Source organism: Gobius niger (genome assembly GCF_951799975.1).
Source record: "Gobius niger genome assembly, chromosome: 1".
In the NCBI taxonomy this organism is placed as follows: domain Eukaryota; kingdom Metazoa; phylum Chordata; class Actinopteri; order Gobiiformes; family Gobiidae; genus Gobius; species Gobius niger.
The window spans coordinates 67806034-67819067 of NC_136852.1; the positions used below are offsets into that span (position 1 = coordinate 67806034).

The window sequence follows — 13034 nt, forward strand, 5'->3', positions numbered from 1 at the left end:
TTGATAAGAGAAGCACGAGGAGTTGTGGAGGGGAATAAAATAAAATAAACCCAGCAGCATGAAATAACGTAGGTCTCTGCAGTTTAAACAAAAGGGGCTATGATGAATAAAATAGTCGCTTTTAATAAAGCTAAAACTGTGGCAGTGGGAGCGGCGCAGACAGGCACCTGTCTCTGAGGCGTTCTTTAAATGCATGGCTAAATACAGCCTTGACAAGGACAGACGATATGACGCTTGGTTTATGTCATTGCAGCTTCGGCAACATCAGGAGCATCCCAACACTCAGAACCTTCACTAGATAAAGGCTCCTGGACAATCAAACCTGCAGTCACAGTGTGAATATGTAGGCTGTTTACCAATAGTGTTTAAAATCTCTTATTTGTTTTATTTTATTTGTCTGTGTCGCCTTGTTTATAATGTCTGCTTTTTGCAAACCATTTCATAACTGTTGTCCTTTGTTCATGTCTGTTGTGCTTATTGTTCTGTGGCCTTCCCTATCTGAGAACAGCAACCTGCCCTGGGACTACAGATGAAAATTTGCCATTGTGGCTAACTCTGGCATATTTACATGTGGACTTTGAGGACTCGTGTTAATTAATATGCAGTGTTCCATCTTAAATTAAAAAATAAATAAAAACAGCTTTGCAACACCTGAAAACCTACGTTGGACAAACGCGCACCAAAATCACTAGCGATCTAAATGCACCTGCAGCATTTATTTGTCAGATAAAAGCTAATGGCGAACCAGGGTACAGTAGCAAAGAGATGAGAATAGGACACTGCGCGGAAGACTCGTCCGCTGCGGCTCTGTGCATTCATCAGAAGGTCAACGCAGAACAACGGCACTGACACATGTTGTAAATACAGACTTTCCTCACTGTTTTACCGTGACAAATGCAGCCGCTCACATGGCAGCTGCTTGTATACGTGTGTGGCCGCATACAAACAACCGCATCAAGCTTGTGGCCCACCTCCTCCAAGCGGGCTGAAGTCCAGAACCGAGCTGGACCTGGGCACGGTTTGATTGTGCACACTACACAAACAAACTGTGCCGAAGGGTCTTTCAGCGCTTGGGCACGGCTCGGGTGCCCAGGTTCACCCTAGGGCAGGGGTGGCCAACCAGTCGGAGACCAAGAGCCGAAATTTTCAACCTTGATCCTGTGAAGAGCCACAAAGGCACCGACCATTAGCGAGATCCCGGGGCGGTACTTTATTGTGATTAAATAGAATGTGCGTTTTATTTAATCACAATAAACTATAACTTTATGCCTTTTTCTTTTTTTTTTTTTAATAATTGTGTTAGATTGAATGGTTTTACTCCTCAACAAGATTGAAATACATGTATATTAAATGACATTTTGTGTTTCCTGTTCTGACTGAGACAGAATTAGATTATTATTATTATTTTTATTTATTTTTAATGCTGGGGTGTGTTTGTATGTGGGGCCTTGCCCACTGAGCCCCCTTCTCTGATTCGCCCCTGGCCTGTGCGCTCAGTGCCTGCAGCTTCGTCCTGACTGGACTGTGCAAAGAACGCACTCTAGGCTGCACAAAGTTCATGAACTTTAACCAGGAGCCTCTGGAGGATCTGAGAGTCTGTTTTAAGTTGCATCTGTTACAGTTATAGCACGTGTGAAAGAAAAGTCATGACTTTGCGTATTTCCGCGTTACGATGTCGCGCTTCGCATCATACGCTTAATAAGAGCTCCGCTTTTTTCCATTTCCTAATTTTGATCTTTTTCTGTGAGTATGTGGCCAAATTACATCAAATAAAGAGTAGCTGATCAGAAATCTGAAAAGCACAGAAGCTGATCCTAGTGCCACGATCTGCCTGCCTGTTGTTTAACCTACATCCCGCTTTGACTGAGGCTGCCGCACGGGCTCCTTTTACACACCGCCTCGAAAAGGAGAGAGATACAGACTCTCATTCATGTAGAGATGGAAACAGGGTCTGTAGGACGATGGTTGGATTTTTGGTCAAAGACTGTTACAGTTTATGGGAAATATTTACCAATTATTTTGCAAAGAGCCGCATTGTATTAAACATATCCAATCATGCAAAGAGCCGCACTCTGATTGGCCAAGAGCCGCATGCGGCTCGAGAGCCGCGGGTTGGCCACCCCTGCCCTAGGGTATGCAAGCTTTTTGTAAACATTCCATAAATAAGTCCAATCAGAAAGCAAAATGAGCCCCACACCTATTGACAGATCTATATGGCTAAAATGGTTAAAGGTTAATAATATTTGTCTACGATGGAAACTCCTGTACGACTGAGAGCTTACACAAACTTGAAGATGAACACCAAAGGCCTCTCTCCCAGCTCCTGTCTCCTAGTTAGTGCAGCTGTAATTGTGGTGTCTTTTTAAACCACGAAGAGCGCAGTATGAAATTTAATCTTACTGGTACAATCACCATCAGACTCAAATAGCCAAATATTTGCCATTTTTATTTAACCAGGAAAGTCCCACAATGATTCTGACTCCAGGCCCCAGAAGAGAACCTACGTCTAGTGGGAAACCAACGGAAAACTATGCAGATATGGGGAGAGCAAACAGAAGACTCTAGACAAGAGGGCTAACCACTGAGCTATCCTGCCTATGAACTAAATGGTGTATATATTTACTATGTAGTCAGGCTGTGTACTGGGCTGGAGACCGGACATTTCTGCTTTGAAACATCAATAAGTCAAGGGTAAAGTGTAGCGGTTACCTCAATCTGTTTCAATGGGCTACATCTCTATTCAGCACATACTCTCTCTGTCTCATTTTGCTCCCAAAACCAAAGCAAAAGCCACTGAGAACTCTATTATTATGCCACAAAAACAATGACCTCCAAATATATGAAAGTTGAGCACTTTTTGTGTCATTCAACTTTTAAGTACACTTTAATCAATGGGATGTTGAAAAACTGCTCATTTCAGCTGAAATAGCATCTACACTGACATTGTTAAGCCTGGTCAAAGTGAACTTTATATTCTGAATGATGGTTCAGGGTAAATAAAGGTCCAAAAAATGCGACAATAACAAAGTTTATTATGATTACGATTTAATTGGGGGTCAGTAAAGAGAGGATATGCAACTTGTAAAGCTCCATAACTTTTTTTTATGATTCTTTCCCTGCACCAAAGTTCCTCAAATTGGTCATTTTCTTTGCAGTTATTTGGTGTGCTACCTTTAACCGGTCCCTGCATGACTCGCCCAGCAGTCGTCCACAAACCAAAAGACTAACCTTGGTAATTGGATCCACTGTGTATTGCTGACCACAGCCTTGACTTTTTCATCTAAAATTCTTGACCAATTCTTGGCCAGACCAAACTTCCACCTGCCGAACCAACCTTCCCTCTGCTTCTGCTTTTAACACTCGACATGTCCATCTCCTTTGTGCTGTAAATTCAATTTCACATTTACCTGTGGGACTGTTAGAAGAAATTGCATTTTTTAAGTGGACACAGAATGTGGCTTATCAATATTCTTTTAGAAACTGCAGCCTTAATATTTTACGTTTTATCATTTGAAATCTTGTCTGTGCATTAAAAAGACCCTTAAGACTGAGATGCTTGGCTAGTTAGGATACTGAATATGCCTTAAGTCCCCGTTAAAGGGACAAGACGGAATTTTCCACCCCTACATGCTCCTGCAATGTCCTAATGTGTAGGATGAGCCCAGACCTATTCACCACAATTGTCGCTAAAATCCTGCACAATTGCCCAATCCGAAACGCTAAAATTGGTAAGAGGTCTAACGCCAAACCGGATGTGCATCAGCATCCGCCCCGCTCAGAAGCCTCTGAATTGCGCTGTCAGTTAGGAAGGAGTTAGAGAAAGGAGCATATATGCTAACTATCATAGCTACTTAAGCATAGGGACCTCTGGTGCTAACTCACCGGCGATTAAGAGCTATGTGCAATCCCATTAGCCACCGCATCGCCAATCCCCCCACCCCCCTCGCCCCCACCCTCGAGTGATTCATCAAACTTTATAAAAGTGACAAAATACATGTTAGAGCCACCACAGCACTGTCACTGTTTTAAAGAGCCGCCTCAGTAAATGGCCTAAATGAAGGCACAGTTTGTGCTTTAGCTTTTATTTAGAGGAAACGTAAAGCCACATGGCTAATCTGCATACAGTGCAGAGAAGGAGCAGACCTCACTGGGTGTTAATGACCTCACAGTGCGTTAATGCGGTTAATGTTAATGTTAATCTTTCTCTGAGAATGAACAGGATTATGGCGGAATATTCGACCAGGGCATTTTTTTATTCCAGTGATGAAGCTGTAGGTGTGGAAGGAAAATCTGAAACAACTTTTTATCATCGTCTGTTTCCTGTGTGGCTTCATATCGTTATTGTGGTTCATGTTTGAGTCATTGAAGTCCATAGCCAGTAGCAGGAATGTTTTTGTAGTCCATTACTATATGGGTAATGTATTTTTTTTCTGAAACAGCTGTTGGTGATGTCACTTAACCTGTGTTTTCCAATGGTCCAACTGGGCAAATGCTGCTGAAGCTCTAGTTCACTAACGGCATAGAGATCAAACAGTTGACCCCATGAAAAGTTAAGGATCAGGAGCTAGGAGCAGGCAGTTTTGTGTTCCTCTATGGTACAACACAATCCAGGAAATTCAAATTAGAGCAATGCAGCAGCACCCTGGCTTTGGAAGGTATAGGTAAAGGTATAGTTTTGCCAATAAATAATGATTATTGTCAGCAGAACAATATCAACCTGTACCCGAATAATGTAAGACAACTCTTACTTGAGTAAAATGTGTGGCTCCTCCCATCACTGTTCTTGAGATATTTCATAATACATTGTCTTGCTACTTTCGATTCGACGCAACTCTGCTGCTCTGGCTGTCTGCAAGCTTTCCCCTCTGCCCTTTCTATTGTCTGGACATCTTATCTCTACAGCTGCGTACTGATTCAGTCCGTATGCAGCTTCTCCCCCTCTCTTCTCTCGCTTCCTGCTGCTTCTCCTGGCACCAGGCCGCTTGCGTTTTCCTCAAGGATTCACAGTGAAATTGAGGGAAAAACATCCAAGCGTGAAATAGTCCAGAGAGGCTCGCTTGTTATTTCATTTCCAGGATGAAACAAGGGCATTAATACTTAAAACTGCCAGGACAGCTCCCTGAGACAGACTCGGGCTCTTATGCTGGCGCCTGTGACTTTGTTTTTTGCTGTCTCTATAATACTATCTCCCAATCATTGGCTTTCAATCACTCCAACTTCCCCTTCATGGTACTAGACAGTTTTCATGGCATGAGAAACATGATGACCTTCAACACAATCCAAGATTGCAATCAGACAACTTTTTGACGACTTGAAATGGAATATGGAATAAGCTACAGATTTTGTGTCATACATAGCTCTGTGTTGTGTTTCTTTGTTTTTCCAACAATAAAGGTGAGGCTGGCTAAATGGCAGGTGCTACCTACAGTCATGCTAACACAAATCTACACATCAGCTCACCTGAGTCAATTCTTTCTGATAAGAATTTGCTCAGGGTTTTATTCAACTTGAATATTTAGAGGTTCCGACAATGCATGAATGTTAACCTGCCAGCTTGCTCTTATAATGTTTTGACCAAGAATGCCACATGAAAACATCTCTACCTGTTGTAGCTACTGTGTTTATGAATAGGCGTACAGTATGCTAATGCAACATTATTAGTTAGCTGCATGAAGAATAAACAAAACAAACAAAAAACCTATTAAATAGGTGTTTGGTATATTAACGTCACATAAACAGTTCAGATAGCTATAGCATAAAGAACATACCAAACTCTCGATCTCACTCCAAATCACTAAACCCACTGAAACCTTCTTCCTCGGTGTCACTTCTGAACAATCGCCTTGGCAATGGACCTGGGCATGGAGGCATAACTGCACCATTGACAAGCCTCTCCCGGCAGCACGTTTTTCAAGCACTCATTGGCGAAGTTGTTCCTCGAGCTGTGGCCATCTAGCTTTTAGCCTGAGATTAGCTTTGAGTAACCTCCGCTTTTCACCAGACCCTCACAAGTTTCTCGCTCACTCTAAAGTGTCTTTTTTCTGCTCGATTAGCCTGCAGTGCCCTCTAGTGGCATATGAAACTATATATTTGAATTTAAAAAAAGGAAAAGATAATCACATATTAGTCGCTCCAGAGTATAAGACGCATCCCCAGCCAAACTATGAAAAAAAGTGCAACTTATAGTCCGGAAAATACGGTATCTATTTACCAAACGATTCTGAGCCTTTGCCAAAATCTCCTCTCTGATGACTTCACATAATACACTAGCTGTAGGAACCACTTTTCAATGTTAATATTCAGAAATCCCAACAACCAGTTCTTTTATCTGCCTCTATTGCTAACAAACTCTTTTCAATGCTAGCATTGGTCTAATTATCGCAGCATCTTGTGTATTGAGTCTTCTCCCCTCTTCCACTCTCCACAGGGGCCTCAGCTCCACAGTGTGACTCCTGAAAGCTTTACCATGGGGGGGTTCACACTCTCAACACATGCCAAGGGCCCCGCGCTGGCTGCCATTCTGGCAATAATTATGCAACTAATGACCCCAAAAGAGTCATATTAAACATACTAAACATAATGCATTAAAATGTATGGCACTCCGCAATTAGCTCAGTGGATGCCGGATGGGGCATGAAACTGAGATGTCCTGGTTAATAAAAGGAAATTATGGAAAAATCGGATTAAGCCAAAAACTCTGCGTCTTTTTTATGAAATTGAAATTGGTGTCACTGGAGGCAACGTAAACGCAGTCAAAGAAAAGTCATGAAAATTTAAAAGGATGTCTGCTCATATCCGAAAAGAAGGGAGGAAATAAGACAGAGGAAGCCACAACAAACAAATTAAGAGACAGATAGTAATGAGATTTGGAGAAATAAATGTTGTTTATTCCACAGCTAAGCACAATTAAGTGTGGCACTGGCAGGCACTGCGGATGTTTCGGCATGCTGATTAGTCCAATGAGAGATGAGCGCTTCCGAACGCCACCAGGAGGGCGCCTGGCAAACATATTATCACACGGGTAGATAAGTAGAGGGCACAGCGCGGGAGGAACAATCAGTGTGAAGGAAAGGTAAAAAAAATAAAGTAAAATAAAAAAAGGGGGTGAGAGTGGACGACCCTGTCTGCAGCTCCTGGCATTATCTGGACACTGACCGAGAGACACGTTCAACACTTCTAACACTGCAAGCAGACACTATTTCACCCGCGATACTGACTAGAATCTATGTGGTTTAAACTACAGCACATTTTCTAACGCCAAAATGTGTCCACTGTTACCAGCCGTGGTAGATATCCCAAAAGATAAGCATACGGAAGCACCATATGCCCAAATTGGCTGAAAAAACTGTTAATATTGCATATAGGCTCATTGTTCTGTTTAATTGAGGCTATCCAAGTGTCTAATTTTTTAGTAAGATTTAAAAGGGTAGACAAAAGTGCCTTTTTCTCTCTTTCAGTTGCTTCGGGAGCATTCGCTACATCTTTCGCTACTATACTACACATGTGAATCTCCTCTTTGATCTTCAAACAGGAAAGAAAGCTCATTCTTCTTAGTGGAGGGCAGACACAGATGAGAGGCAAATCTTCATTTTCTTCAGCTCTGACTTAATCTAATCACAATTGGCACAAGCAGAGCAAAGATTTTTAGTTTGATTTTGTTTTAGATAAGTTCATAACGCAGCAAGCCAAAGGTGGACATTCTGTTTTAACTTTCTGGCTGGTGGGACCGGTCTTCAGCATGCCCTCCCAAAGCCTTTATGAAAAGTTCTTTTCGATACAGGGCTCTGGAGTTTCCGTGAGATGTTCATTGGGGATGAAGTTGGGATGTGAGGAGGTAAAAGTCTGGCTGTAGATAGGTATAACTCAATTGGATAGCCACTCGATTTTGGAAACAATTGTGAGTTCTAACCCAGCAGTTAACAGTGAAAGCTTTGCTACATCAATAAAATTATTTCCTTCATTCGATTTTTCTGTATTTTTCTTCACGCCACAATAATGCAGTTCAAAACTCCAATCTTAAGTTGTACATATGGGGCTTAAAAATAGACTTAAAGGAAGGTATATTGGTGCCTCAGCATTAATATTTTACGTTATTATTATATTATTATTATTTATAATTTAAAATGATGTCTCTAAGAAAGAAAGAAAGCAGTACTAAGTAGCTCATGCCCCTAGAGGCCATAAGCGCCACTGCAGGTGTCGCAGCATGTTACGTTTTTTTACTCATTAATTGTCCGTGAGAGTTAAGGAGAGAGGGATATTGTACATCCAATTACACAATGGAGATAACTTGGCTGTAAATACTGTTTAAGTGGCGCTAGCCCACAGGTAGCTTTGCCCGTTAGCCTGTTATGTAGCTTCTTCTTCATGATTCCATTAGTGTGTATTGGTGACTCCGACCCTTAGGCAGGGAAATTGTGGTCTTTCAGTTTCGATTCATGTCGTGGTGAGTAGTCCAACACTCAAGACAGCGTAATTGTAGTGAAATACTACATCAGGTATGTCTTATGACAACGGTATAACATGGTTTCAAGCTGAAAATAGTAAATGTCTATTTTAAGGCAGGTTTTTCAATGTGAGAGATGCAAGGTGTGGCATGTGGTAAAGGTGAAACGCGTGTGTCTCATATGCCTGCATGTTAACCGCTAAGTGCTACGTGTCTGACAACCTGCTACGCTAAAAGGGCACGTTTAATCAAAGCATTATCCCTTAAACCCCATGTCTGTGTATTGATGTGCTTACTGTATGGAGTTTTCGATCCTGGAGATGGTGAGGAAGGCTGCCAGGTTGGCCGTGTACGATGAGATGACAATCAAAGCAAACATCCACCACACGCCCATCATCATGCGGGTGGCCAGGGTGGTGTATGGCACTTCTCCACCTGCAAGAGAAAGACAATAGGACTGAAACAAAGGAACACAGGTCTGTTCAAGTCTGGGAGACATTGCATTTGGCAACAAAAGAGTGCAATGCTTTTTCATTATACTGTACAATGTGGAAAAGGTCTATGTATATAAAATATAATCTAAAAGGAGCCAAACAAAGTCCATAAAAGCTATAAATGTGGAAAAACTACTTCAGTATAAGAGCCTCTCCACTGCTCGATAGTGGTAATGAATGATGCTCTGAAATATTTACGAAGAATGTATAAGATTATTAGGACAACTAGCTTCAGCAAATGTTCAGCTTGATCACTCCCGGAATCTATAAACTCCTGTCACTGCTTCCCATTACAATTTAATTATCCCTTAGGCCCCACAGCGATAAAAAGGTTTCCATCTTTGAATATAGACCTTCTTTGTTTTTCTCTCCTAATAAACCCCCTTTGTGCCCTTGTAAACACATGCTATCTTTGCTTTTTGCGCTAAGCTTGAGAAACTGCTGCACGCTTTCAATAATAGCATGCTTATTTCCTGTCGGGGAGACTAAATTAGCAAACCTGGCTTTTCCATTCCGCTCGCAGCCATGGTGGCTATACCTGTAGCCTTTTTATATTCATATTTATACCGTCGTCGATATACTATATGCTCCCACACTCGCGCAAGGCAGCCGCTTTTGCAAGCCGTGCAGTTTTATTCCCATTTTGGTATGCACGCCTTGTCCGCATATGCCTCCCCCGACACACACACACATACACACCAGTACGCGAAGCTGCAAACAAAGTAATGATTGATCTGCAGCCTGCGAGCTCTTCCTCTCTCTCCCTTTATTGGAGACGCTTAGAAATTAGCCTCATTCATCCTTGTAGTTGGGGATCACTGTTACATGGACACCCCATCACTACCACCCCACCACCCCTCTCCCAGACTCAATAATACATGTGACACCCACGTAATCCTATATTCTCTTTATCGGAACACTCTTGCACTACACTAGGGTTTTTTTTCTTCTTCTTCTTCCCCGTCTTGCTATCAGGGCTCCTCTATAAGCATTCCTTATAGCACATGATTTAAATTAAATTTGTTATCGTTTTTCATGGCTTTCTTGCATTCATAGGCTGTGCAAAGGATGTTGACATAGGCCCCAGAGGAAGAATGGCTCCACATGCGTCAGCACTGCATATTCTATTGCTGTAGTGAATGCAATAGCAGCGTTCTCAATGCACATTATGTAAGTTATGTGTATTGTTGAGTGATAGCTGTTTTCCTCTTTCAAATAGCTGAAGGGTTTAGTATTATGGGGAAACCATTTCAAACATATCCCTTCAGAGTGAATCTGTGTTCGCCCGCATTGTGTATATGGGGCTTCAGAAAACCTAGTTCAGAAATGTTACATACAGTGCTTAAAGAGGGGGTAGTATGATTTTGGCAGGTATCTCATAATAATCTCAAATATATGTGTATCACTATCTTACACTTGGATAGTGTTGAGAATATGCACAGAGACTGACGAAGGAGGAATATGTACAGGGCATGATAACCTTTGTCCGATGCTGTCAAACGTGTCATGCATCTGCATGTGTCAATCAAAAGTAATGCTTATAGATGATGACATCACAATCTGAATATGGTTGGCAAAGCTATGACAGCCCAACTGCGACAAACTTGGACCAATGATTGAACAAACACTAATGTGTAAAGCTGAATAATGTAATGATACAGTGTCTGTTTGGAGTTTGGAGTTTTGGGGCAGAATCCATGGGATTTAAATCATTACGAATAAGTTCAATATGTAGACTCAAAGAGAGTTTCTATTTTTGCTTTGAATCTTTTTTTCTGTAATAATTTTGAAGCTTTTTAATAAAGTCAACTTTTTGCTGTTCTGTCACGCAAACTGTGATATTCATTGTAAACTTTTAGCATGTCCTTGGTAATGTCTGGGAGACGCTTGAACGCCCGGTTAACGTGTTGACATCCCATTGCAAGCAAACATTTTGGTGATGCTACATCAGACTGTTCATGTTTTGAGTCAAAGTCCCAGCTTCCCCCGGTAAGACTTGACCCTGCACGGTCAGGTCTTGTGCGTTAGATTCTCTGGGCTGATGCTGGTGTGGCTCTCAGTGTGGCTTTGGCCGAGGCATCCCAGCTCCCCAGCGTGTCTGGACCAGGCGTGGTCAGGACCTGAGGTAGAGGTGGTGCCACGCTCAGTATGGCCTTGAGACCTTGACAGATAGAAAATGCCACTTTGATCTATAATAGCTGAAAAGAAATATCCAGCAGTTTCACTTGCTGAGTTTCACATGATCTCCCAATAAACTAGTCTCACCCACCCATCCTCTTGCTCCCCTTCACAGCAGTAAAAAAAAGACAGTAGTGAAGCTATGGCGAGTGATTATACTTTGTGATAAAAGGATTAAACTTGAGATCGAGCGGTGAGGAAAGCATCCTGGATACGTAGGATTCCAGGAGGAGCTTTTTGGGAATTGGAGGACTCATTTAAACAATGTTTAGAATAGCCACTGGTGAAGATCCAAAGATTAGCCTATTCAAATAAGTGGTAGTGGCTTGAAACACAACTCCAGGTAAGTTTTTGAGTCCATTTTATGTCCAAAGTTGTGTAATGGTGCGCTGGAGGTGACCAAGATTGCTTAAAAAGTAAATACATTAGATTGAAATATTTATGCAAAAGAGTAAAAATTGTGATCAGTCAAAAAAAGAAAATGGTTCAGAGGTCATCTGAAATCCATCAATATAACAAAAATAACTATAAAAGTGCCATTCAAACTATGACGTGAGTGGATCCACTCTTTAATGCAGCCATCAGCTGCACAGGCAATTCTTTGGAGTGTGCTGCCAGAACGTTTGCATGTCCGCCAAACCATCACGGGGGCACATTCAAGTTCAATGGCTTGTGAAACATGACCTTTACGAAGCAGAAGGTATTTGAGAATAGGAGCGTCCATGCTGGATACTCCCATGAAGTGCCGATTAGCTTCACAGTCAAATCCATTGTCAAGTCTCAGAACAATTTCCATGGTGGTTTCCGGCTCTGCTAAGTATTAAACCCAGTTCAGAAATGGATTTCTAACATGAGCCCAATTGTGACCAGGAGAACGGTTCTCAGTGGTAGCTGAGTTGTGACGGTGCACTCTTTGTGAACTTACAATGGTACAATGAGGTAGAGGAAAAAATCACTTCCTGGACTTCATTTCAATTGGAAAAGAGAGAATTCTAACAGTCAGAGCCAAACAGTGAAAAATATGAACCTGATAAACACCAGATTGACATATCAGCGCTATTCTATCAATATCTGGATGGTTACTGTTGAAATACTTTGTGAACAGATCAGACTTTTAACATAGCATTTGCAAGTATGCTATGTTGTTATCGGCAAATATAAAACCTGCCAACTAAAGGCAAATCTGCCACGTGATTGGCTCAAAATCATTTGAAGTGCAGACTCAAACAAACAGCAGGCACCATACAATTAAGCAAGTATTTCACTCAACGTAATATTAGGCCAGTCGTATATGTACTTTTACTCAAAAAAATGAAATGAAGTACTTCGAGCACTTCTGGCATTAGTAGAGGGAATGTAGCTATAGCTGCTTGGTTCCAAATGAATGTATAAAGCTCTAAGACACAGTGTGGATGGTCTTCACACAAACATCCTGTCACGGACATCATCATGGCGTTCCAGTTATTAATTTGGAAAGTCTGGTCACTCTACACAGCGCTACTACCTTCCAGTCCCACCGTGACTTTCTGCACATTTTTAAATTAAAAGTGGAAAAAGGTGAAAACTTGACTTTGGCCACCAGAGAGCTTCATCAAATTGAAATAAATTGCCACCATTTTTTGACACTTGCCGCTTAGTTCAAATAAATAAACCTTTGTTCACATCACCATCTGTCTGAAATGAAACACAGCCCGACTCGCATTTCTGGAAGTGCAGTTATTCCACACAAATGAAGGATGTTCTCATGCTTCACAGTTGAGCATTTTCTCTTCGGCAGTAGAAATATGGCCGCCCACACCGGCAGACACACATCACTGCTTCGAGCGTGCTCCAGTCTGCAGTGTGCAATCTGATGGCTTTTTTTTTTTTTTTTTGTGCCACTGTAAAACTTCTCCTCACACCCAGCTATGGGCACG

General features: G+C 41.8%; 1 protein-coding gene across 4 annotated transcripts in view; it reads right to left on the reverse strand.

Moving 5' to 3' along the window:
• The window catches only part of grid2 (glutamate receptor, ionotropic, delta 2), a 651170-nt gene that overhangs the window by 138402 nt on the left and 499734 nt on the right, over nucleotides 1-13034 (reverse strand). For all 4 annotated transcript variants that reach the window (XR_013792643.1, XM_079551983.1, XM_079551984.1 and 1 more), the window contains exon 12: nucleotides 8743-8881. Coding sequence is in view for 3 of the 4 variants with exons in the window: in XM_079551983.1 (XP_079408109.1) it covers nucleotides 8743-8881 (139 nt within the window). In the remaining variant the exon portion in view is untranslated. The remainder of the gene's footprint in view (nucleotides 1-8742; nucleotides 8882-13034) is intronic.